The sequence below is a fragment of the Danio rerio genome, chromosome 23 (assembly GCF_049306965.1).
Source record: "Danio rerio strain Tuebingen ecotype United States chromosome 23, GRCz12tu, whole genome shotgun sequence".
NCBI lineage: Eukaryota > Metazoa > Chordata > Actinopteri > Cypriniformes > Danionidae > Danio > Danio rerio.
In genome coordinates, this window is record NC_133198.1 from 2595851 (window position 1) to 2622956 (window position 27106).

The 27106-nt window shown below is 41.2% G+C and overlaps 1 protein-coding gene across 4 annotated transcripts; it reads right to left on the minus strand.

Moving 5' to 3' along the window:
* Positions 1-5126: 5126 nt before the first annotated feature.
* Positions 5127-14939, minus strand: snai1b (snail family zinc finger 1b). Of its 4 annotated transcripts, XR_012398421.1 has the most exons (5): positions 14749-14939; positions 10318-10830; positions 8251-8480; positions 7794-7930; positions 5127-7330 (listed from the first exon to the last, which is right to left on the minus strand). XR_012398421.1 is itself a non-coding variant. In XM_073938742.1 (4 exons), exons 1-3 carry the CDS (start codon positions 14822-14824, stop codon positions 8299-8301), a joined length of 771 nt encoding a protein of 256 aa, XP_073794843.1. In that variant the 5' UTR covers positions 14825-14939; the 3' UTR covers positions 5127-7930; positions 8251-8298.
* Between the last annotated feature and the right edge of the window lie 12167 nt (positions 14940-27106).

Below are 27106 nucleotides of genomic sequence, written 5' to 3' on the forward strand. Positions count from 1 at the left end.
AATGCATAACAAACGACTGAAAGGATATAACTAGAGAAATCTCCACTGTGCTGCTGAGTGAGGGCGTATGGCAAGCCGTTTTAACATTTAAACCTTGTTCTGACTATCCATAAATATATTTAGAGATATAATTATATATTTTGACAAGTCATTATTATAATTCGACTTGTCAGAATGACAATTAGAGATATCTGCAATTACAATTGTTCTAGTACGAAATCAGATTGGAGATATCTGCAAATATATTATGACTAGTCATATTCCTCCATTGACTTCCATTGAAAAATATTTGCAAATATCTCTAACTGAGTTTTGACTCGTCAAAAATCCAATTCAAGATATCTACAACTGTAATTCGACTATTAGTAAATTAATTAGAGATATCTTCAAATATATTTGTAAATATCTCTAAATATTACGAATTAAAAACTTCTCCAAATGTATGACTAGTAAAAACTCAGTTAGAGATATCTCTAATTACAATTGTGACTAGTCAAAACTCATTTAGAGATATCTGCAAATATTTTTCAATGGAGGAATATGACTAGTAATAATATATTTGCAGATATCTCCAATCTGATTTCGTACTAGTACAATTGCAATTGCAGATATCTCTAATTGTTATTCTGACTAGTCGAATTATAATTATGACTAGTCAAAATATAATTAGAGATATCTCTAAATATATTTATGGAGTCAGAACAAAGATTTAAATGCTAAAAAGGCTTGCCATAGAGAGCGCTTCTGAACAGCGCAGCAGCGATGACGTAAGCGTGCCGAGGCCCGATATGGTGTGAGCGCGGGCCGTCGGGGGAGACGGGAGGGGGGACAAGCGTGCTTTGGCCCGGTTCGAGGCAACTGTACCTAGTGTGAGTACGGCCTCAGTGTCTCCTATATAAGGTTTTTTGTGAAAGCTGGCAGCTAGCTCTCTGCAACTCTCACATGGTCGCCCACTGAAGCTAAGCAGGGCTGCACTTGGTCAGTACCTGGATGGGAGACCACATGGGAAAACTAGGTTGCTGCTGGAAGTGGTGTAAGCGAGGCCAGCAAGGTGCGCCTAACCTGTAGACTGTGTGGGTCCTAATGCCCCAGTATAGTGACGGGGACTCTAAACTGCTCAGTGAGCGCCGTCTTTCGGATGAGACGTTAAACCGAGGCCTTACTCTCTGTGGTCGTTAAAAATCCCAGGATGTCCTTCAAAAAAAAAAAAAGAGTAGGGGTTTAACCTCTGCATCCTGGCTAAATTTAAAAGCCCTCTGGACTCCATCCATCATGCACTCCTAACCATCCCCAGATCATAAATGGCTACATAACTCTGGCTGCGTCTGAAACCGCATACTTCCATACTATACAGTACGCTAAAATCAGTATGTGAGCCCAGTAGTATGTCCGAATTCATGGAACACGAGAAGTACCCGGATGTCTTACTACTTCCGGCGAGATTCTGAATTCTGATTCACATCCCATGCACACCGCGCTATCCCATGGTGCTCCACGAAAGAGTTCATGAATAGGGGTGAAGCGACGCAATTGACGCAGGTAGGTCACGTGACCATGACAAAATGTCGGATGTAGTACGTCCGAAATCCATTCATACTGCTCACATTCATACTGTAGAGAACGCACTTTTATTATGGCAGAGTGGTACGTTTTAATTCAAATGCAGAACCTACTGAGTAGTAGGCGATTTCGATTTCAGTGTCTCCTCTCCACCAATCAGCTGGTGTGTGGTGTGCGGTCTGGCTCAATATGGCTGCCGTCGCTTCATCCAGGTGGATGCTGCACACTGGTGGTGGATGAGGAGATTCCCACCAATGTGTAAAGTGCTTTCAGTGTCCATAGAAGCGCTATATAAATGCAAGGAATTATTACTATTATACTTATAAAATTTGTTTGTGATGAGCTTGGGTTCATCATTTCACTGTCTCATGTATATATGTATGATGTGTAGATGTTAGTACTTTAAAACAGGGGTTCCCAAACTTTTCAGGCCGCGACCCCCAAAATGACAATACCAGTGACCCGTGACCCCCAATATCCTCTGAGGAGGTTATACATACAGAAACCTTGCATGCAATGGCACACACACACCAATGAACCCAAGTCTATTCTTCTTTTAATTTTTTATTATGTATGAGAGCTGTAAATGCGCCACAAAGTTTAACCAGGTGTTATGAAATCTGCTGCATCTGATGCTTTTGCTGTGTCTTTAATACAATGCAATTACGCCAGGGGTTGCAATCCAATAGAAGTAGTAACTATAAGCTACTATAGTAACTATATATGGTATAAACAACTATTTTTTCCCTTCAGAAGGTTATGGATAAAATATGATAATTCTTATGGTTTAATAAAAATAAATAGATTTTTGGAAACCACCAGGCGACCTCCCTTCATTGTCCCGCGACCCCTCGGGGGGTCCCGACCCCCACTTTGAGAACCATTGCTTTAAAACATTGGTATATGACGAAAAATATATGTAATACGGTAATTTACCATAAAATTGCAGACTTTTTTGTTACGTACCTAACATTTTTCGAAGATATGACGTGTAGATGTGAGTACTCCAAAACATTGGTGTATTAATAGTATCGATCAAATATGGTAGTTTACTGTAATTTTTTTATCCCTTATTATTTTTAAACAATTGAATAAAGTTTGTTTTTATTCTAAAGTTTATGAATATTTGTTGGTTCTGACGGAAAGCAAGAAAAGAGTGTTGATAAGAGGTCAGCGCCCCCACACTGCACTGACATCAGATCTCTGGCCTCACAGGCACAGGGCCGTGTTTCGGGACATCAGTTCAGACTCAGGGCTGAAAGAGGATGACTTCACCCATCCAGACTCCCACACAGCGCTGTCATCTGTCTGTGAACATGATCCACCAAGCCCTCAGTGCTGCGTGTCTCCAGTTCAGGATGACCACATCAAACCAGGAGCCCCAAACACTCTTTTCTGCTGAACACCAATCAGATCTGACCATACAGCCCACACACACATGCACAGACTCACACACAGAGACACATATACACATATACGAACACACACACAGAAACGTGTGTGTCCCTTATTTATCAGAGATCACCAAAGTGGAATGAACTGCCAACTATTTTGGCAAATGTTTTACACAGCGGATGCACTCTCGGCCAGATGGGGCTCAAACCAGCGACCTTCTTGCAGTGAGGCGACAGCACTAACCACTGTGCCGCCATTTAAGTAAATAGTACTCAAAATACAGCAATAATCCTGCTAATGGAAAATGAAAAGTCGCTCTTAGTAAACAATGTTACTACAGAAGAGGAAAGAATTTATTGAAACTGTTTATTTTTATTTTTTGAGTGGGATGCTAATGGTCTAATCTGAACCAATGATCTATGCTAAGCTAGGCTAAGCTAAACGTTTTTTCACCAGACGTCGAGATTGCCCTGCTAAAAATACCAGCTTAAACCAGCCTAGGCTGGTTGGCTGGTTTTAGAGGGGTTTTGGCCATTTCCAGGCTGGTTTCCAGCCATTTCCAGTCTGGACTTTGCTGGTCAGGCTGGGAAATGACCAGCTGGGAGCCCAGCTAAAACCAGCTATGTTTTTAGTTGGATTTAGCTGGTCATTTTTCAGCCTGACCAGCTGAGACCAGGCTGGAAATGGCTGGAAACCAGCCTGGAAATGGCCAAAACCCCTCTAAAACCAGCCAACCAGCCTAGACTGGTTTAGACTGGATTTTTCAGCATGGTGGACTTAGAAAATTGATAAAACTAAACAGTTTAACTCTAGGGGAGTCGTAAAATTAGCCTTTTCCAAAAAAAAACGTGTAGTGTTTCTTTAAGCATGTCCTCCTCCAGCTCCTCAGATCAGCAGAGGAAGTGCATCATTACTGCAGCTCGACTGGCTGGCGTCAGCGCGGGTCACAGGGGCTTTGCGGATTCAGACTGCTGGAGAAAGCCTGATTTGCGGAGGAGTCTACAGAACTTAAAACCTCAGCACTCGGCCACATTCAAAGCACAGATTGCTGGCATTTCCCACATTTATTAAATTTCCCCTCGGGGAGGCATATCTATGTGTTTGACAGATCTGGAGCTGGGAGCTGGACCCACTGGCCTTAATGGTGCAGACTATATGGGCTTCTGCAAGTCTTCATCCTCCCTCTCGCTCTTCCTCCACCTGCAGGGTCTCAGGCTTGAACATTTGCTGGCCATGTGTCTGCTGTAGATGTTGGGGTTGTGTCAGCGTCAGGCTAAGTGGAAAGTGAGCGCAGGTGTTCGGACCATCACTCAAAATATCTGACTGTGTCTAGACGCTACTAGTCAGATATAAATAACTGAGCTCAAGAAATGTTTACTTCTGTTTTAAAGCATTCCTTAGCGGTTTATTATAGCTTGTGTTGGTTTGTACATTAAAACAGCCACATATACGCACAAATGAGTTTGAACCCTGCTGAAAAATCCAGCTTAAACCAGCCTAGGCTGGTTGGCTGGTTTTAGCTGGTTGACCAGCCTGGTTTTAAAGGGGTTTTGGCCATTTCCAGGCTGGTTTCCAGCCATTTCCAGCCTGGTCTTAGCTGGTCAGGCTGGAAAATGACCAGCCAAGTCCAACTAAAACCAGCTTAACCAGCCTGGTTTAAGCTGGATATAGCTGGTTTTGGCTGGACTCCCAGCTTGGCTAGGCTGGTCAAGCTGGTTTTAGCTGGTCATCTCCCAGCCTGACCAGCTATGACCAGGCTGGAAATGGCTGGAAACCAGCCTGGAAATGGCCAAAACCCCTCTAAAGCCAGTCTAGACCAGCTAAAATCAGCCAACCAGCCTAGGCTGGTTTAAGCTAGATTTTTCAAATAATTGTCTATATTTTATGGTAAACGACCATATTTTTTTAATAGTGTAATACACCAGTATTTTGATAATTGATATATCTCTTCACATCCTACAACATCCTTGGATGGTTTGGACTTGTGCGGGCCCTTGATAATGTCTCTGGGGCCCCCCTAATAGTATGGGCCCTTAGAATCGTCCTTACTCACCCCCCCCCAACCACCACCCACCCCCTTGCGCCGCCCCTGACAGTAACTATTCATTTAATGATTCATTATTACCCCTTTCCATTCTAATAAAAATTAATAAAAAACACAAATCAGCCCCTTTCGTCTTGAACAAAAAACATAAATTACTTTATTGGACAAAAAAACTGTAGAAATACAAGTAGAAATACACGAAAACATCGTCAATGCTCAAACAAAGATTGCATAGCATTTGGTTTGCCTCAAAGGTCCAACATATAACCAACATGAAGACAAACGTTTCATATAAAGCACTGTGGCTTTGGAAAAAATATGTCCGCAGCGCAGCAGATGATACAGACTTTATGGAAGACCTTAAAGGGACAGTTCACCCCAAAAAAATGAAAATTCTGTCATCATTTATGCATCCTCCGCTTGTTCAAAAACCGCTTGTTTCTGTCGGCGTCAGTGGTGTGGTGGTTGGGGCGTCGACACATGCACTCCGGTGCTCACGGCGACCCGAGTTCGATTCCGCCTCGTGGTCCTATGCCGATCCTTCCCCTCTCTCTCTGCTCCCCATGCTTTCTTGTCGGTTCTCTCTACTTTCATTCATTCATTCATTTTCTTGTCGGCTTAGTTCGTTTATTAATCCGGGGTCGCCACAGCAGAATGAACCGTCAACTTATCCAGCAAGTTTTTTACGCAGCGGATGCCCTTCTAGCCGCAACCCATCTCTGGGAAACATCCACACACACATCAACTCACACACTCATACACTACGGACAATTTAGCCTACCCAATTCACCTGTACTGCATGTGTTTGTACTGTGGGGTAAACTGGAGTACCCGAAGGAAACCCACGCAAACGCAGGGAGAACATGCAAACTCCACACAGAAACGCCAACCGAACCAGCGACCTTCTTGCTGTGAGGCGAACGTGCTACCCACTGCACCACTGCGTCGCCTTCTCTCTACTTTCCTTTTCCTATCCAATAAAGGGGAAAACCCTGAAAAAAATAATTACAAAAAAAAAAAAAAAAAACGCTTCTTTCTATCCTCTGTTAAACACAAAACAAGATATGCTGTATAATGACGGGGTAAAAACAGCCATCGACTTCAATAGTGCTCTGTAAAACCCAAAAAGTTAAGGTAACTCAAGCCATTTGAGGAAACCAATTGCAACAAACCATTTAAGTTTAAAACCTTATCCTAATGAGTACTGTGAACTTATTCCATTTGAGTAAACGAAGCAGTTTGAGCACAGTAAAACCCGATAAATGAAAAGAACTCTGTAAAACCCAGTAGGTTAAGGCAACTCCAATGGTTTGTGGCAATCGGTTTCCTCAAACAGTTGGAGTTAAACTAATCTATATGAGTACTGTAAGCTTACTCTATTTCAGTAATGAGGTATTTAATTAACTCATTACCTTCAACACTGAGTTCAAAACTCTTTTCAAATGAGTAGAATTAACTTACAGTCAATTTTGAGTTAACTAAACTCATTTACTTAGATAAAGTTGGCTGTTGGGTTTTACAGTATAGTACTATAGACATCAAGATTTACTGGTTACAGATTTCCAACATTCTTCAAAATATCTTCTTTTGTGTTCGACAGAAGAAAGAAACCCAACTTGGAGCCACTCGAGGGCGAGTAAATAATGAGTAAATGTTTTTTATTTTTGGGTGAACTACCCCTTTAAGCAAGAGATTTTGTACATAACCCTCCTCCAAATCCCAAACGGCTCTCTTTTTGACACCTTTAAGAAGAGAATAAAACACAGAGCCGCCGAGTCAGACTGTGCATTTAAGAGAAGCCAATGGCCACAATACCTCAAAGATCGAATTACAGAGAGAATTCCTCAGCCTAATTGAGCTTCTTATTAAAACAGGTCTTTGGTGTGCCTTTCAGGAGATAAGCGGACGCCGAGAGCCAGTGCATGTGTCGCTGCAACAGCTGTCTCAATACATCCCCACAGATCTTGCTGAGAGACGAGTCTTCACCACACACACACACACACTTTACAGCAGCTGTGCCTTACAGGCCCGGACCAGCCGGCACCGAGGTGCATCCTAAGAATCCATCAGAGCCAGGCTAGACCCTTCAAACCTGCAGACTGGGTTGGACACCATGTCAAGGCATGCAAGGTAAAACCTAAACTATTGATAGACACAGTTTAGTTGTATTGTTTTGAATGGGAAAAAGTGCAACGCTCAGAATGGCTGCCATAGCGAAGAAAGTCCCGCCTTCCAGTCAAAATAGCCAAGTCTGTATAGTCACGTGGTTCTGTGGGGGAGGGGTTGTACAGATTGTTGTTAAAGTTTGTTTGTTAAAGAGGAAATGAAGCACTCAGTCAAGTTTACATTATTTTGTACATTGGATTCCTTTTTAATGAAAATATAGTAAACAATTTCGATTAATGTAACCATTTAGCAGAAAACGGCATGTTTTACTATAGATTTTAGAGCTAGAATGCCGCCATCTTTGAATGTCGCTGTGTCTGACGCACACATTCCAGCAGCTCCACGTCCTTCACACATTGGTATAAATTATGCTATCCAGCCTCCATGTTCAGTCCTTTTCTTCTGCATCTGTTCAGCTGAGGGAAAGGAACCAACCCCATGACATCAGACACAGAGAGACATTCCAAGATGGCGGCACCCTAGGTCTAAGATCTATGATGAAACGTGCTGTTTTCTGCTAAATGGTTACGTTAATCGAGTTTGTTTACTATATTTTCATTAAAGTGGAATCCAATGTACAAAATAATGTAAACTTGACCGAGTGCTTCACTTCCCCTTTAAGGCACACCCTATCGTTTGTCCATTACTGTGTGTCTGCGTTTATTACGGCAGGAGAAAACTCATCACAGCACATCCCATCCCATATCCTGTCCTTTAGTGTCATCCTCCAGTCCTTAAGGGTTAATAACAGCATCCTCTGGTTACCTGTGAAACAGCCGTAAAGGAGATTAGCATTGTGCCAATCGTTGCATGCACACTTTAGCTGGACCAAACAGAAACTCTGTGTTTTAAATGTGACTAAGTCCAAAGCGACTACAGTAAGAGGGCAGGTCACTTTAGATTGTGTTGCTGAATTGAAATATGTGTTTACTTGAGAGTTCAGTAAGCAGTTTTCAAGATTTCCCCCGTTCATATAGACAGGACTTTGGTCTTGCATGAGTTGAACGTTGCAAATATGGCTGACAAGTGATCTCTGTGTAGAAAAATAACATCTCTCCTTTGGCTTGTGGAATAAAGAAAGGCACCTTGTGGTTGAACACAGTTCATTCAGTCACTGAGGCGGTGTGTGTCCACTAGAGCGCCGGACAGCAGCCGGACAGTGTGTGCTTGTGCAGGAGGGACATGCGGCTGAAGGTCCGAGAGCACGACCCGCACTGGTACTTCTTCACCTCGGAGTGGGTCTGCAGATGAGCCCGCAGGTTCGAGCGGTCAGCGAATGCACGGTTGCAGTGAGGGCAGGAGAACGGACGCTCGCCTTCAAACACAGATAGAGAGTCGTGTTTTTAGTATACACACACACATGATGGGTACAAATACAACATGATTATGCATGAAAACCCAAAACAGTTGCTCTGGGTGATTGCTGGTGCATTGCAGAGGAAGAACTCGCTGTTTATAGCACACTCCGCTTTAAAAGAGCCTCATTTTAAAGCTCCCTTAGAGTTAAACAGTTTGATCATTTTTGAATACATAGGGCTTTATTTTGACGGTCCATGCGCAGAGCGCAAAACGCAGGGCGCAAACGCTTTCAGGGCGTGTCAGGACGCGTTTTTGCTAATTTAAGGACGGAAAATCTGCCTTGCGCCACGGCGCATGTTCTAAAAGGGTTGAGTTTATTTTCTTAATGAGTTATAGGTGTGTTTTGAGAATAAACCAATTAGAGTCTCATCTCCCATTCCCTTTAAGAGCCAGCTGCTTCGCGCCAAGAGCGCATTCGCTATTTACAGGACGCAAAGTAAGTCTAAGTGGAAAAAATGAGCATTTCACAAGCAAACAGTTCACAGTTTTTTTTGTACCAAATGAATAACTGCACAATGGCGCCTAAAACAGACAATAGTGCAAACAACGCTCCCATTTCTGTGCCCATGTTGTTGTTTACAGTGAAGGCTGGTCTGCTGTCTTCCGGTAGCGTTAAAGCCATGTGTTATAGTCATGTGATAGGGGCTTGACCAATAAGGGAAGGATATGCAATGACACCAGGGGCGCAACTACACATATACTGAGAGGTATGCGGGTTCAAGTTTTGTAACTAAAATAAAATAGTTTTGAACAAAAAAAGTTACCAAAAGGCCTGATGTATCAATATGACACATAATAAATTTATAAAAACATGTATATTGTATAAAATGGATCTTGATAGAAGGATTAAAAACATTTCAGTTCCAAAAAATGTGAATATTTGGACAATTTGTTCATGTGTCAACTTTAACAGGGTTAAGAATCATTATAATCAAGTATATAATATTTATATAGGTGAATTTTTAATCCAAATATTTTATCTGAAATATCGGTTTATGTGAAATAGGTCTGTACTTACATAAACATACATTTTGTGTGATCCCTCTTATTTAGGCAAAATAATTAAATAATTAATAATAAATAAAGAAAAAATTCAGATTAATCTTATAACTTTTGACCTCAACTGTACTGTATGTATGATTTGACAGTTTTATTTTGATAAAAATTGTAAAAAAAAAAAAATCTAAAGTTACGTTTGCATGAACACTTTACGCTTGGCTCTGCGACTGCATGTTATTGTGTTGATTCTGAATTAAAATGTGTGTGCCAACGTATGCAACTCATGGTATAATTTTTTATTTATTAAAATACAATATTATACTCATACAAAATGCAAAAAAAAAACATTTTTAACAAAACATATTTATTTATTTTTTTTTTTTATTTGAAACTTTTAGTAAGGATCATTTCAAAAATAGTTTTGGCACAATGGCGCCCCCCCATGTGTGGCGCCCCTATGCGCCGCATATACTGCACCCCCTTTTTGCGCCACTGTTATGACACAAAAGCCCCATTCAGGTAGCGAATGTCGGCAGCCCCGCCTCCGTTTTCAGATGTCTCCGTTTTCCCACATCCACACTGAGACGGAGCAGCAGCGTTTCAGATTGAAAACAGCCTCTCCAGCGTTTCCAAAATGCTCTGTTTCGGTGCTCGAAAACTTCGGCGTAGTGTAGACGCATAGCGTAACCATAGCAAAACCTTTACGTTTTCAAACTAAAACGCATTAGTGTAAACGTGGCCTCTGGAACCAGGAACGTGGTTGAGAAACACTACTCTACTCTACTGTAACTCACCGGTGTGTGTGCGGATGTGTCCCCGCAGCAGCCATGGTCTGGAGAAGGCCTTCCCGCAGGTGCTGCAGACGCAGGGCAGTGTGTGCGAGCGGATGTGCATCTTCAGCGCACCCAGGCTGTTGTACTCTTTGGGACAGTGTTTGCAGTGGAAGGCGGCCCTGGAGCTGGTGAGGGAGTTGGTAGCTCCGCTGATGCCGTCTTGTGGGCTGCAGTGTGCAAGCTGGTGGCGGGACAAAGCAGCTGGGCTGCTGCAGCTCTTCCCACAGTGCGCGCACTGGAAGCGGTCACTGGGGTCTGGACTGGGCGGGTCAGATGTGCGGCAGTCATCCTCCTCTCCACTGCTGCTGCTGCTGGACGGAGAGCTCAGGTCCAGGGGTGCGGGGGGGCAGGACACGCTGGAGGAGACCCCAGGGAATGGCAGAGCACTGGAGCTCCACACAAGCATGGAGGGATATTTGGGCACCAGGGGGTCATCCAGGGGGAAGCACTGCGGGACGACTGCATATCGCCGGTCTGGGGAAGAGATCACTGTATTAGCAAACCATTAACTAACACTACCCTGCTGAAAAATCCAGCTTAAACCAGCCTAGGCTGGTTGGCTGGTTTTAGCTGGTTGACCAGCCTGGTTTTAGAGGGGTTTTGGCCATTTCCAGGCTGGTTTCCAGCCAGTTCCAGCCTGGTCTTAGCTGAAAATGACCAGCCAAATCCAACTAAAACCAGCTTGACCAGCCTGGTTTAAGCTGGATATAGCTGGTTTTGGCTGGACTCCCAGCTTGGCTAGGCTGGTCAAGCTGGTTTTAGCTGGTCATCTCCCAGCCTGACCAGCTAAGACCAGGCTGGAAATGGCTGAAAACCAGCCTGGAAGTGGCCAAAACCCCTCTAAAACCAGCCTGGTCGACCAGCTAAAACCAGCCTAGGCTGATTTAAGCTGGATTTTTCAGCAGGGTACTAGCTTAATAAACTACTAATTAGCTGCTTACTAATAGTTAGTAAGGTGGAAGTTGTGTTTTGGGTAGGATTAGGGATGCAGCATTAGGCATGGGCTGATATAAGATTCTGATGGTATGATCACCTTGGATAAATATATCACGGTATTGTGATCACTGCTCTAAAATATATTCTTTTTAAATGTCTGGGTAAAAAACAACCACTTTTTTCCCCCTTTTAACATAATTTATTTTATTTTGAGAAACATTTATAACTATTTGTAGCAGTAAACATCAGGCTAAATAATTCAGATGACCCTGCTGAAAAATCCAGCTTAAACCAGCCTAGGTTGGTTGGCTGGTTTTAGCTGGTCGACCAAGCTGGTTTTAGAGGGGTTTTGGCATCTTCCAGGCTGGTTTCCAGCCATTTCCAACCTGGTCTTAGCTGATCAGGCTGGGAGATGACCAGCTAAAACCAGCATGACCAGTCTAGCCAAGCTGGGAGTCCAGCCAAAACCAGCTATGTCCAGCTTAAACCAGGTTGGTCAAGCTGGTTTTAGCTGGATTTGGCTGGTCAAATTTCCAGCCAGACCAGCTAAGACTAGGCTGGAAATGGCTGGAAACCAGCCTTGAAATAGCCAAAATCCCTCTAAAACCAGCCTGGTCAACCAGGTAAAACCAGCCAACCAGCCTAGGCTGGTTTAAGCTGGATTTTTCAGCAGGGGAACCACTGACTTCTGCTGTCTTCATTAGTTTCAAAAGCACAGATTCCTTTACAATTAAAACAGCATCTTTGGAGATCTTTCCTTTAAAAAAAACTAAATCATGAATAAAAATAAATAAAATATTAACTAAATAAAAAAATCTTACCTATACCTTAAGAATAGTATGACTTTTACAAACCACCGTATAACTTGAAACCGGTTATCATCCCATGTCTATGCAGCACACAAACTTTATAACTACTAATAATCTTAAGTTAACATCTAATAGGTAATAAGCCAGTGGTAAATAGTAGGAATTGTGACCTAAACTAAAGTGTTACCCACTAGAGTGTTGGAATACGCAAAAGTATGAGGGGCCATTCAGGATTTAATTCAAACGTCACTTATCAACACACACTGTACATAAAACATGTGCATATACACCTACAATGACTCACATATACAGCCATGCTATTGGGAGTCCATCAGTACTTAAAGGGATAGTACACACAAAAATGTACATTTCCACACCATTGACTCTCCTCAAGTGGCCTAACTACTGACAATTTGTAAATCTTGGTAAACATTTCATCAGTAACACTTTACTATAGGGTTGCATTAGTTAATGCATTTGCTAACATGAACAGTTAGAGCACAGGTGTCAAACTCAGTTCCTGGAGGGCCGCAGCTCTGCACAGTTTAGTTCCAACCCTAATTAAACACACCTGATCAAACTAATTGAGTCCTTCAGGCTTGTTTGAAACCTACAGGTAAGTGTGTTGGAGCAGAGTTGGAACTAAACTGTGCAGGGCTTCAGCCCTCCAGGAATTGAGTTTGACACCCCTGAGTTAGAGTATTTGTATTCATGTTAGTTAACAAAAATACAGTTGTTCATTATTAGTTCATGTTAACTCATGGTGCATTAACAAGCATGAGTTCGGATGTTAACAATACATTAGTAAATGCTGAGCTGATTAATACATTCTGCACAAGTATTGTTAGTGTCTTTTAAATGAGGTCATGTAAGTTAATATGTTAACTGTGACTGTGTAATTCATTTTGGTTCAGAAATAAAAATATGTAGTGGATATGTTATGTATTAGACCTGATTTATATGGTGCTCAAAAAAAAAACTATTATTTGACTGCTATCTACCAAATTTACACATAACTACCAATGTGGTGCGGACGTGTCTTTCAGATTTAGATATGATCAAAGTAATGTGAGAATAGCTGAAGCATTTTAGCATTCAAAAGAAAAAGTTTGATGCCATTCAAAGCATGCTATGCTGCTGAGGGAGCAATGGTTAACATACTAAAAATTCTTAAATACTTAAATCAATACTTAAAGGGATAGTGAATGCAAAAATGTTAATTTATACACTATTAACTCTTCCTCAAGTGGCCTAACATGGCATTCTGTAAACCGTGGTGTATGTGTCATAATGTTTGTTTCAGAAATAAAGAAATATGTAACGGGTATGCAATGTATTAGGTCCTGATTTATTTCATGCTCAACAAATATTCCTAATAATTAGACGTAAACATTACACACTTCCTATTTATTCTTCATCTGATTGTCCTGATTTCAAAATGTGAGTGAAATAATTTGAGTAAGATACTTATTTAAAACATGCTTATTCTGTCCTGTGCTTAATCAAATGCATAACAGAAATGGTCTAAATATTCTGTTTTATTTTAAGTGACTTAAAAACCTGACAAATAGGTAAAACCCAAGGGGTTTTGAAAGACAGCAGGAAAGTATAAGACACTTGAAATGACAAGTAAGTTGCATTTTAAATATCATTTGGTTTCTCAAGTAGTCTTTTAATGTGTCATTAAACATTTATTCAACAAGCCTAGGATGATATTCTGCAAATCGTGCAGAACGTGTCATTATTTTTGGTTTAGAATTAAAAATATGTAATGATATGTAAAGTATTTTTCCTATTCTTTAATATTTTTTTAGTTATACAGATTTATTTGGCCAAAAAATCTAAATTATTGGACAATTATCTACCAAATAAATTCATAAATACCAATGTGGAACAAAAACTCATGCATCTTTCTGATTCAGGTGTAGCCAAAAATAGGTCAGAAAGGCATAAATATGTGCCCTTTATGTTGCACAAGGCTTAATTTCTCGATAAAAAAATAAGCATATAAATTAATTAAACAATTCAACCATATGAAATTATACAATAAAACCAGTACCAAAATGTTCAGAAAAACATCCTGCTTATTGCACAAGATCTGCTTTTAGAATCAGCACTTTATTTATTTTGTAATATTTTTAAATAACTTTTAATGTAAAAATGTTAAAAGTCAATTAAACATTCAATATTCAAATAAACTCTATAATTGTCTAAAAATTATCCTCTATGCTGCACAAGCTTTGTTTTTTTTTTTACAGTTTTCCCTGTGTTGATTTTATAGAGTACTGAATTCATATTTTCAGTAAATCGGATAAGCAAAGAATTTAATTGTTTTGTAACCGAATGTCTAATGAATGTCAAACGTCAAACTAACTTTACCGAGGCCAAATACCGGGAGAGAATAGCTGAAGAGAGGCATAGTAAAGGTAACAAAATATATAGAATAAAATAGAATATAGAATAAAATAGAAATATATAGAATTAAAATAACACAATAAAAAAACATATCTATAAGTGACATCAATTGAAAAAATAAGTAAAATAAAACATATCAACATATAGAGAATGTCATGACCAATGACTTTAGTTCAAATCGACTGAGATCTTTTAATAAATGAAATAAAACGTCTCTTAATTTCACTCTCACCAGTCTGACTCTCCAGTTCACTGTAGTTTGGCTTCTTGTTGGTGAAATACTTCTTGACAAGAAATGAGCGTGGCATCTTTGTAAATATCCCCTCGAAACTTCAGCGAAAGTTTTAGATCAGCTCTTGACTGAATCCGTCTCCTTCAGATGCGCAGAAAACTCTGGAGGTTGAACATGAATGAACTTCTGCTGCCATTCAGAGCACGCGAACTCTTCATATAAGGGAGCGTCTGGGGGCGGGGATTATAGCTCCACCCCAGCACAGCCACTAATGGCCACGCCTCCTGCAGGTGCCCGCGGGAAAAAAAACACACTTGACTCCAGCCTGAGATTTACACAAAAATTTTTATTACAACTATGAGAAAGATTTGATTTTATATTAGATAATAATAATAATATTTATAATTAATAAATATATTAGTTAGCTATTTACTAAAGTATAGAACATTTAACAAACATTGGAGTTTTACACATCATTTATATATTATGCACAGCTACATTTAAATACAAAATGTGTGAGTGAGTGGAAGCTATGAAGTAAATATAATAGTAATAATAATAGTAATCTAAAGTTAATTGATAAGGCAGCACAGTGGCTCAGTGGTTAGCACTGTCGCCTCACAACAAGAAGGTCACTAGTTTGAGTCCCGACTGGGCCAGTTGGCATTTCTGTGTGGAGTTTGCATGTTCTCCCCGCGTTCGCGTGGGTTTCCTCCGGGTGCTCCACCACAGTCCAAAGACATGCGCTATAGGGGAATTGAATAAGCTAAATTGTACATAATGTGTGTGTGTAAATGAGTGTGTATGGGTGTTTCCCAGTGATGGGTTGCAGCTGGAGGGGCATCTGCTGCGTAAAACATATGCTGGATAAGTTGGCAGTTCATTCCTCTGTGGCGACCCCAGATTAATAAAGGGACTAGGCCGAAGAAATATGAATGAATAAAATAAATTGTTTAATGCATGTGTTAAAGTCTATTCTTGTGCAAAACAAAACATGTTTATTTAATTATACTATTTTTAAAATATTAATTTTACATTGAAATAGTTCAAATCCATATTTAAAAACATACACTGTAAAAAAAATGTAATTTAACAGTGTATTTAGGGCAGCTGGGGTGCCGGGAAAAAAAAAAACGTAAAATAATGGCCGTTAATTTGCAGAAATATACCATAAAATAACGGATATTAAATTACAGAAATTCAAATTTAAGGAAATTTAATAGCCATTATTTTACGGTATATTTCTGTAATTTTAACAGGCGTTATTTTACTGTTTTTCCGGCACCCCAGCTGCCCTAAATAAACCATAAAATTACGGATTTTTTTACAGTGTAGTTAATTGCAAAAGTATGCCTGCTGGAAACTTATAGACAAAGTCTGTAAGTGGCGCAGTGGGTAGCACGATCGCCTCACAGCTAAGGTTGCTGGTTTTCAGCCTCGGCTTGGCCAGTTGGCATTTCTATGTGGAGTTTGCATGTTCTCCCTGTGTTTGCTTGGGTTTCCTCCGGGTGCTCCGGTTTCTCCCACAAGCCCAAACACATGCGCTATAGGTGAATTGGGTAGGCTACATTGTCTGTAGTGTATGTGTGTGAATGACTGTGTATAGATGTTTCCCAGTAATGGATTGCAGCTGGAAGGGCGTCCTCTGCATAAAACATGTGCTGGATAAGTTGGCGGTTCATTCCACTGTGGCGACCCCAGATTAATAAATGGACTAAGCCGAAAAGAAAATGAATGAATGAATGAATGAACTAAGTTAACCATGTTCTAACTCACTTGTATTAATTATGCAAGCAGTTTTAAGTCAGATATAACAATATATAAGATCAATAGACTCAGCTTAGAAATTTAAGGCAACCAGGAGTTTTATTTTCAGTGTACTTTTTACTTTTGAAATAAAAAAGAATATTTTGAAGATAGAAAAACAAATACAATGGAAATGCTTACAGTTTTTGCAACATTCTTCAAAATATCTTCTTTTCTGTTCGACTGAAAAAAAGAAACTCATGAAGCTTTGAACAAGTGAAGGATAAGTTCACTGTAAAAAAAAAAATTCAGGTTGCCTTCAATTTTTAAGTTGAATGAAATTAACCTCTTCCATTGAACATATAAAACTTAAAACAGCTTGCATAACTTCTAAAATTAAGTTAACATAATTAACTTAGTTTAATGAGTTACAATGACCTAAAAAACATATGATGTCAGGACTAATTGATCATATTTTTACACAGTAGTTTATGATGACCGAATTTTCATTTTTGGGATGAACTATCCCTTAAAATCTGACAAACAAAGCACAATGGCAGGTCATTTAGTGGAGCACGGGCTCTTATTTATCCTTCATCTTGAAGATCAGAGGACACACATTAGCCCGGTGTCCAGCATGGGGCTCTGCGGGACCCGAGAGCCGCTCAGCGGGTGTGTGGCTAATAATTAACCGGCTTTCTGAAGAGGACTGTCCGTCCTCAATCCTGCTCCTTGTGCTCGGCGTGTCCCGCAGGTGATGTGCTCCGGCAAAGGGGGTGTCCTGTGCCCGTAGGTCTGCCCGGGTGTGGGGCTCTGTCTGCGGGGGAGCTGCACCTGTGTGCGGGTCTCTGTCTCCGGAATGCGGCGCATGTTTAGCGGCTCTTCGCACTGACGCCGAGCAGACGCGGGTCAAACGAGCACCACTAAATCCATTACACTCTCAGCAGAGCACACACATTCCTCAGACTGCACAATAAACAACAGCTCAAGCGTTTCTCTTCCCACAACATACACACACAGAGAGATGCAGCTCACAAGCTAAAACGGCAGCAATTGAGGGCAAACTTTGCTGGACAATTTTATTTTATTATCTTTTTCAAATGTTTCCCAAGTGTTGTTTACTGTTACAGAGTAAGGAAGTGTTCATAGTATTTGCTATAATGTTTTTTTTCTTCTGGGAAAGTCTTATTTGGTTTATTTTGACTGGAATTAAAGCAGTTTTTACTGTCAATATTATTAGCCCCCTTAAGATTTTTTTTTAATGGCTGTACAATAACTTGCATAATTATCCTAATTATCCTAGTTACAGTACCATAACCTAGTTACACCTTTAAATTGCATTTCATGGTGAATATTGTCTTGTAAAATAACTAAAATATATGTACTGACATCATGGGAAAGACAAAAGAAATTAGTTATTAAGACTACGATGTTAAAAAAAATTTCTCTCCATTAAACGGCTCTTGGGAATTTTTTACAGGATTTAAAGTTTCACAGAAGAGCTTATCCTTTTGACTTCTACTATATAGCCTATAGATTAAACCAATTTACAACACAACATACAGTAAACACAACACAGAACATACCAAATACGGTAAACATTCATTCATTTTCTTTTCGGCTTAGTCCCTTTATTAATCCGGGATCGCCACAGCGAAATGAACCGCCAACTTATCCAGCACGTTTTTACACAGCGGATACCCTTCCAGCCGCAACATCTCTAGGAAACATCCACACACACTCATTCACACACACACACTACGGACAATTTAGCCTACCCAATTCTCCTGTACCGCATGTGTTTGGACTGTGGGGGAAACCGGAGCACCTGCAAACCACGCAAACATGCAAACTCCACACCTTCTTGCTGTGAGGGTACGGCACTACCTACTGCGCCAATGCATCGCCCCTATGGTAAACATTGTAAACAAAAAATAATATAACAGAAAAAACAGGAATGTGTATAAACAGAAATGACAATCAGAATAATGTTGGTCGTATTTTAAATCCTTAATAATAATAATAATAATAACAATAATAATAATATTAATAATAATAGCGACACGGTTACTCAGTAGTTAGCAATGTCGTCTCACAGCAAGAAGGTCGCTGGTTCAAGTCCTGGCTGGGTCAGTTGGCATTTCTGTGTGGAAATGAAAGAAGGAAAATTAATGATTTAATAATAATAAATACTAGTAGTACTAATAAAACAAATATAATACATGTGTCACACAACCAGCGATCGCTTCCCAGAGGATCGCTGGTTTTCACACAAACTCTCTAAACTACATTTCCGCTTTTCCCAGGACTACACATTCATACATGCACTGCTCCCAAACACACACGTCTGTTCATTCATCTATCCTGATTGCATCACCAGCTGAATCTTGTTCACAGACTGATTTCATTCCATTCATAAGCCACTCTCTCACGCTTCCAGTTGGCCGAGTCTTGTTTTCCCTGTGTAACATTACAACGCGTTTCCCTGTCTTGTTTCTCCGTGTCTCGATCCCAGCCTTGTACCTTTGTTATCCTGTTTAGCCGCCTGCCTTTAGACCTATTGCCTGTTATATTGACGACGATTCTGGACTGCCTTCATATACCCGTTTGCACCTGATGACCACTGCTTGCCTGACTTTGAATAAAACTGCATATTGGATCTTACCTCCTGTTGTCTCCTGTCACTCCACCCCAGTCGTGGTAACAACATGACTGGTGTAAGTTAAGATGACTACAAAAGTTTATTTGATCCCATCAAAAAAATTAAGGGATAAACATCCTTTATATACATCTATATACATTATGGAGATCACAAACTATGTAGTTAGAATGGCTGCATTTAATCTTTAAAACGAACGATACGAAGCGGTATGATGCTGTTTCGTTTCACGCTTACCAGCTGACCGCTTACCCCATATGGACGGCTTTCCCACAGTCTCACGGCAATTCGTAACTTTTTGATTTAGTGGCTATTTCGAATGAATTCGTACAATATAATTCATGCAATTTAGTACGATTTGCTCTTCCCCAATGACGGTTGGGTTTAGGGGTGGGGTTAGGTGCCACGCCTCCTTTTTAAAATCGTACAATTTCATACGACTCAACTCTAAACTGGCCACTAAACTGGCAAAACGTAAACTACTTACGTTTTCTCGTGAGATCAGGCTTGCTTGTCCAGTAGCTCACCATGTACGTCGGCAGACTTGAGATGCAGAGAGGAGTTGACCATGATGAGGGTTTGAGTCCAGTGAAGCGCAGTTCCAGAAAGCAGGTAAAACAGAATCCAAGAAACTAAATCAACAAGTATATTAGGTTGAGAATGTGGTAAAATCTGAAAACGTGGTGAAAATCAGACGAGGGCTTTTCTTTTTCTGAATCGCTTTTGAAAAATGTTGGTTGGGTTTAGGGAAGTGGGTGGGCGGGTCAGTCGATACAATTGGTTGGGTTTAGGAAAGGAGGAGGGTGGGTCAGTCGATCGGTCAGTCTGTCAGTCAGTCGTCAGTGGCCTCTGGTGGGTTTATGCGAGAACAGCAGGAGCGAATGGCACCCGCGAGAGACATTTGAGATCTCAAAAAGCGTACACAGCGGTCTCTGCTGGATTCACAAAAGCTGCAAAACAACGTAGATCCTGGGACATATTTTGCGGTCTCCAGAAACGTATATAGTGGTACGTTTTCAGAATGAGCCAGGGTTGGTTAAACAACAATTAGCAACAAGATCAAATCTCTTCTATAAAATTTAGGCATTAGTTTTTGGCTGATGAACATTCTAAGGTTATTTTCATATTAAAACAGCTAAAGTAGATCTGGCAGGTTTTAAGGGCATTATAGAGGAGCTTCATATCCCTACACTGAACGATTTCAGTCATTACACAGTTAAAAATCACATCAAGTCACAACAGAAACATTTGGATGATATGTGTAAGAAGCGAGTGCTACACAGGAGCAGTATGAGACTGACAAATATCTGAAAAACAACATCTGAACAGTGGCTTTAGCTGTGAGAACTACGGTATACGCTGAAGAATTCACTATGGTCCATTGAATTGTTAGAAAACAATGCATTAGTTTTGAGAAATTCAGGCATCAATCATCAATTATTCCCTACTTAAAGCCCTCCAATACATGCACACACCAAGCATTAAACTGGTAGCCGCTGTAAATAAAAGATGAACTGTCTTCTGACCGCAACACAAAGCTTCAACTCTTCATTTCTGTCCCACACACTAAAGGCAGCAGTGTTGGATTGGCGTTCACATCATTTGCTGTGTTTTACGCCTGTCTGTGCGCATTATAAAACAGCCACAGGTTGTGTTTTGTGGCCGGAGTGCGTGATCTTTTGACCTGAACACAGAGAGCACATAAAGCCCAGAAATGTCCTGAACCGAGAACAGATGTTTTCCTTGTGCTGCTCAGAGGGAGACGGACAGACACTCGCTCATGAAAAGAGCTTCATTCAGCACTAAACTATATGAGGAGCTACACTCATCCACATCACACACACACACACACGCTAGTACAGCTATCTTTATGGGGACTTCCCATAGCTGTTATGATGTTTTTACTGTACAGACTGTATATTCTCTTCTCCACCCCAACCGTACCTCTAAACTCAACCCTCACAGGAAAGTGGAGTTTGCAGGTTTTCCCCGTGTTGGGTTTCCTCCGGGTACTCCGGTGGTTTCCCCCACAGTCCAACACATGCGCTATAGGGCAATTGGATAGGCTAAATTGGTCATAGTGTATGAGCGTGTGTATGGGTGATTCCCAGTACTGGGTTGCAGCTGGAATGCATCTGCTGCAGACAACATATGCTGGATTAGTTGGCGGTTCATTCCACTGTGGCGACCATAGATTAATAAAGAGACTAAGCAGAAAAGAAAATTAAGTAATTTAATAGGCCAAATGTGAGCATGTATAGGTGTTTCCCAGTGCTGGGTTGCAGTTGGAAGGGCATCCGCTGCGTATAACATATACTGGTTAAGTTGGCGGTTCATTCCACTGTGGAAACCCCAGATTAATAAAGGGACTAAGCCAAAAAAGAAAATGAAGGAATGTAATTGGCCGAATGTGTGAGTGTATGGGTGTTTCCCAGTACTGGGTTGCAGCTGGAAGGGCATCCGCTGCGTGCAACATATGCTGGATAAATTGGTGGTTCATTCCACTGTGGCAACCCCAGATTAATAAAGAAACTAAGCCAAAAAAGAAAATGAAGGAATGTCATTGGCCGAAACTTGAGAGTGTATGGATGTTTTCCAGTACTGGGTTGCAGCTGGAAGGGCATCCGCTGCAGACAACATATGCTGGATAAGTTGGCGGTTCATTCCACTGTGGCGACCCCAGATTAATAGAGAGACATAGCGGAAAAGAAAATGAAGGAATGTAATTGGCTGAATGTGAGCATGTGTGGGTGTTTCCCAGTACTGGGTTGCAGCTCGAAGGGCATCCACTGCGTAAAATATATGCTAAATAAGTTGGCGGTTCATTCCGCTGTGGCGACCCCGGATTGATAAATGGACTATGCCAACAAGAACATGAATGAAGTTGGCGGTTCATTCCGCTGTGGCAAACTCAGATAAATCAGAGACTAAGCCGAAAGGAAATGAATGAATGAACCTTATTTTATAATAAAATGACAGAAATGTATAGATATTCAGGTCTTCCTTTATTTTTGGGGATATATTTATTTTTTTATTAGGATATATACCATTTAGAACATTTTAAAATATGTTAGACACTTTTAGTAATCAGTATTTTCTGTCAGAACTGCAATTAAGACTCCTAAATGAGACATTTGACAGTACAGTGTTTCACATTGGCAGCTGATGTTGTCATTTGACTGTGATTAAAGCAGAAGTGGTGGTCTTCTGCCTGATCTGCTGCTGACCGACCCTCTTCAGAAAGGGCTCAATCTCTGTATGGGACGGGACGGGGGTGGCTGAGGCTGTCCTGAACCCCTGCCGGACTCAGCATGGCCCAGATAAGGTGCATCAGGACCCCTCAGGAATTTAAGCTCAAACATATGGAGAAGCGCTCCAGGAATGTGACTGAGCACCCTACAGTGTGTGTGTGTGTGTGTGTGTGCTGATGAGAGAGTCAAACTCTATTAAAACACTGTAAAGCAAACACAGGCCCGTCCTCGGATGACCAGCAGGACATCACACACTTCTACACACAGATGTTCAGCACAACACACGGCGCTCCAACAGCGGAGACACAAATATATCACACACAAGTGCCAGAGACGGAAATAACAGAGCATTTGAAGAGCAAGTGCGAAGCGTCTGCTAGTTTAATAATAAAACATGATCTTCAATCAATTACTGCGAGGACATTTTTCAGTTCAATAAAAATTAACTTTACAATCATTTTAACTTAAAGGGTCACAAAACGCCATTAAAACTGAAAATTGGTTGCTTTTGCGTTATTTCGTGCAAATTCGTACTTCCGGTTTGAAACAAATTTTTGAAGCTGCGTCACGGCCATAAGATCTTAACGTGTATTCCAGCATGTAGGCTGGACATCTGAACCTGGGAGTACCGTATTACGTCTCTGAGTGTGCTGCTTTAATTCCAACCTGGGCTCATTGTGGAAGCGTAGCCTCGCAGACGTTTATGCAGACCGCGAAAAACGTCCCGGGAGGTACGTATTCGAGCAGTTTTTGTTTTCGCTGATCCGCGAGAGCCCGCTGTGCGCGCTTTTTCGCGTCTCGAGCGCCTTTTGGGAGCGTGCGTTTGCACCCGCGCTTTTCACGCGTGAAAAGCCGCTGGAGGCCGCTGTGGAGCGACCGTCCGTCTGACTGGCTGGCTGAACGACCGAACGATCGATCGGCCGACCCGGCTGCCCTCCTCTTTCTAAACCCAAGCGACGGTTTGCAAAAGCCGTCCAGAAAAAAAAAAAAAGCAAAAGCCCTCGTTTTTGATTTCGACCGCGTTTTTGGATCTCGCCGCGTTCTCGTCCTTATTTTTTGGATTCTGTTTTTCATCTTACCTGATTTCTGGATCCGCTGTTCCCCGGACTCGATCCCGGTCGTCCCCGCGGCCGGCTCCTCCTCCTCCGTGCCTCTGCTCTGCCGACGTAACGCTGCGAGCTAAGCGGACAAACTGGTTGCATCGGGAAAGTCCTCCACTCAGAGGCGAGCCGTCGGCCGGCGAGCGCGAAAAGGAGGAGCTTTCGCAGCGTTCGCTCGAAAGAAACTAAACGTGGCCATATGTACGTCCGGGCGACGTAAATCGCGGTCTCCAGAAATGTCCGCAGGGCTACGTTTCCAGAATGAGCTTGGGTTGATTAATTCATGAGTAAGACTTGGTTCAAACCAATCAGCGCGCTCCATTGCTTGGTTGACATCTTTAGATAATAGAGCCTGATCTCACGAGAAAACATAAGTATTTTACGTTTTGCCAGTTTAGTGGCTAATTCATACGAATTCGTACGAGTTCAGTCGTCTGAAATTGTACAATTTTAAAAAGGAGGTGTGGCACCTAACCCCACCCCTAAACCCAACCGTCAATGGGGTATGAGCAAGTCGTACTAAATTGTCCGAATTAGATACGAATTCATACGAAATAGCCACTAAATCAAAAAGTTACGAATTGCTGTGATATTGTGTTGGATATTATTATTATTATTATTCATTAATTAATTTTCTTTTTGGCTTAGTCCCTTTACAAATTCACAGCGGAATGAACTGCCAACTTATCCATTATTTGTTTTATGCAGCGGATGCCCTTCCAGCAGCAACTCATCACTGGAAAACATCCATTCACACTCATACACTACAGCCAATTTAGTTTACCCAATTCCCCTGTGATTGGACTGTGGGGTAAACCAGGGCACTCGGAGGAAACCCACGCCAACACGGAGAGAACATGCAAACTCCACACAGAAACACCAACTGAACTAGCCGAGGCTCGAACCAGCGACCTTCTTGCTGTGAGGCGATCGTGCTTCCCACTGCGCCACCTCTAATTCCTGTTATAAATATCAAAACCCCTGTCCATCTACATCTGAGACAATATTTTTAATTAATTCACTATTCATTGTGGCAAACCATGTAAAAGTTCACTTAAATAGTATGCCGAACAAATTTTAGACAATCAGTGGTTATAGGTTTCTTAAATTTGCATTTTAATCAATTAAACTAACTTTAAAAATGGAGTTGAAGTAACACTCCTTTTATATAGACTATTTAATAATTATTCAAATATTTTACTTAATTGAGTTTGTTTATTGACTTTCTTCCGTGCTGAGATAATTGGTCTTAAAAAATGTATTATATTATTGAATAATTCAATATTTGACATGAATTTGTACTTTTACTGTTTTTATATGATTAAAAAAGCCCTGGGGGTGGAAGATCATTGCTGTTCTGTTAAACACTAATGAAGATATACTGAAGAGTGCTGGAAAAAACAGCCACTGACTTTCATAGTATTTTTGTTCCTGCTATGAATGCCAATGGCTGTTTTTGCCGACATTTTTCAGAATATCTTCTTTTGTGTTTAACAGAAGTTTACAAACACTTGAGTGTGAGGAAATAAGGGACATTCTCATTTTAGTGTCTTACACCGCCACCTACAGGAGAAACACTGCTGTCACTGGTCATATGATAATGGCTGGCCATTTATTCCTTTGTTCCTGGGTAAACTGCTTTAAATAGAATGCAAATAACCACTCGGGGGTATTTCTAGTGTTTTTACAAATGGCCTATTCACTGAAAGGGTTTTCACTAGTTGAAGTTATTTCAAATGTAATTTTGAACCCCTTCAGATGTTTTCCCGCCCCTTTCTGCCACTGAATGCAAAACAAAATGGAGATTTATCTCAGTGTAGCACACACAACACTGAGAAATAAAGTCATACTTGCGAGTACCCTACTGAAAAAAACAGCCTAAACCAGCCTAGGCTGATTGGTTGGTTTTAGTTGGTTGACCAGGCTGGTTTTAGAGGGGTTTTGGCCATTTCCAGGCTGGTTTCCAGTCATTTCCAGTCTGGTCTTAGCTTGACAGGCTGGGAGATGACCAGCTAAGACCAGCTTGACCAGCCTAGCCAGGCTGGGAGCCCAGCCAAAACCAGCTATGTCCAGCTTAAACCAGGCTGGTCAAGCTGGTTTTAGCTGGATTTAGCTGGTCATTTTCCAGCCTGACCAGCTAAGACCAGGCTATCAATTTCAATCAATCAATCAATCAATCAATCAATCAATCAATCAATCAATCAGGCATTTATTTGTTTGAATATATTGTTTATGTGTTTGAATATAACTTTTGACCACAACCCTCACTGGAAACCTGTGGCAAAATTTAAATGTCAAAAGGCGCCATCAAATAATTTTCTAAGCGTTTTTAGTTACAAGGACACAAGGCATGTCCTCATAAACCACCTCAATGCTGTAATACCTACAGTAGCTCATACCCGTTTACTTATACACAATTCTGTCCTAATAAACCACCAAACCAGCACATTCACACTAACTTTAACCTGTGCTCTACAGCGCCATCTGCTGGTGTTTCTATGTGTGACCCCTGCTACGTGCACAGGTTTATATTATCAGGCAAAGGCTGAGGGTAAGAGGAGACCCTGGCCCGGGGAGGATATTTTAGGACAGGGCAGAGAGAGGTTATGTAATCTGAGTTTTAAACTCACCCCGACACACTATCCATCAACCCGTGCTGAGTGTGTAAATACATGATCCGCTGAAGAAAAACACTGGACAGTGATGAAAGTCTGACCCATCAGGGCAATGAACCAGCCCCCCCCCCACCTCTCTCTCCCTCTCTCTCTCTCTCATTTCAATTCAATAATTGCCTTATTGGCAATACAATAGTATAACCATAGCATTTATAAAGTCATTCACTTTCTTTTCGGCTTAGTTCCTTTATTAATCAGGGGTCACCACAGCGGAATGAACCTACAATTTATCCAGCATATGTTTTAAGCAGCAGATACCCTTCCGGCTGCAACCCATCACCGGGAAACATACATTCACACACATACACTACAGATAATTTAGCTTCCCTAATTCCCCTGTGTTTGTCCTATGCTAATGAGGGAGAGGTGGTCACTAGTGGGCGGGGCTTTCCTCCTCTGATGACACGTACAAAGGGAGAATGTCAATCAAAGTGTTTCTGCAGACTGTTTTAATCAAAGTCTGATTTAAAACAAATAAAATAATACTTTTTTACCATTAGAAGCTGATTATATTCACAGAATGCTGCCACACAACTGTGTTTAAAACCCTTATAAAGGTGATTTTTGCATAACAGGTCCACTTTAAGTTTCAATCGTTCAAAGCTTCTGACAACAGTACACAACTGGATGACCTTAAAGGCCTGCTGATCACATGCTATGAGTGAAGATGAGGTAAATAAGGGTGCTTTCACACCTGCCTTATTTAGTTGGCTAAATCGCACTAGAGTTTGATTTCCCTCTTGGTGCTGTTCGTTTGGGCAGGTGTTAATGTAGCAATCGTACTCGAGTGCGTACCAAAAGCGGACCAAAAAAGCGTACAGTCAAACAAACCCTGGAGCGGTTCATTTGTAGTGAGAACATGATCTGAACTAAAACAGACCCAACCGCTAAAAGTACTGCGCCTTTCTGGACTAATCCAGCTGCCGT

Excerpts from the sequence above, each read along its gene's own strand:
- snai1b (XM_073938742.1), bottom strand. The coding sequence starts at position 14,824 with ATGCCACGCTCATTTCTTGTCAAGAAGTATTTCACCAACAAGAAGCCA. Across the intron at positions 10,831-14,748 it reads TGAACTGGAGAGTCAGACTG|ACCGGCGATATGCAGTCGTC; the intron begins GTGAGAGTGAAA and ends TCTCTTCCCCAG. Across the intron at positions 8,481-10,317 it reads ACACATCCGCACACACACCG|GCGAGCGTCCGTTCTCCTGC; the intron begins GTGAGTTACAGT and ends CTGTGTTTGAAG.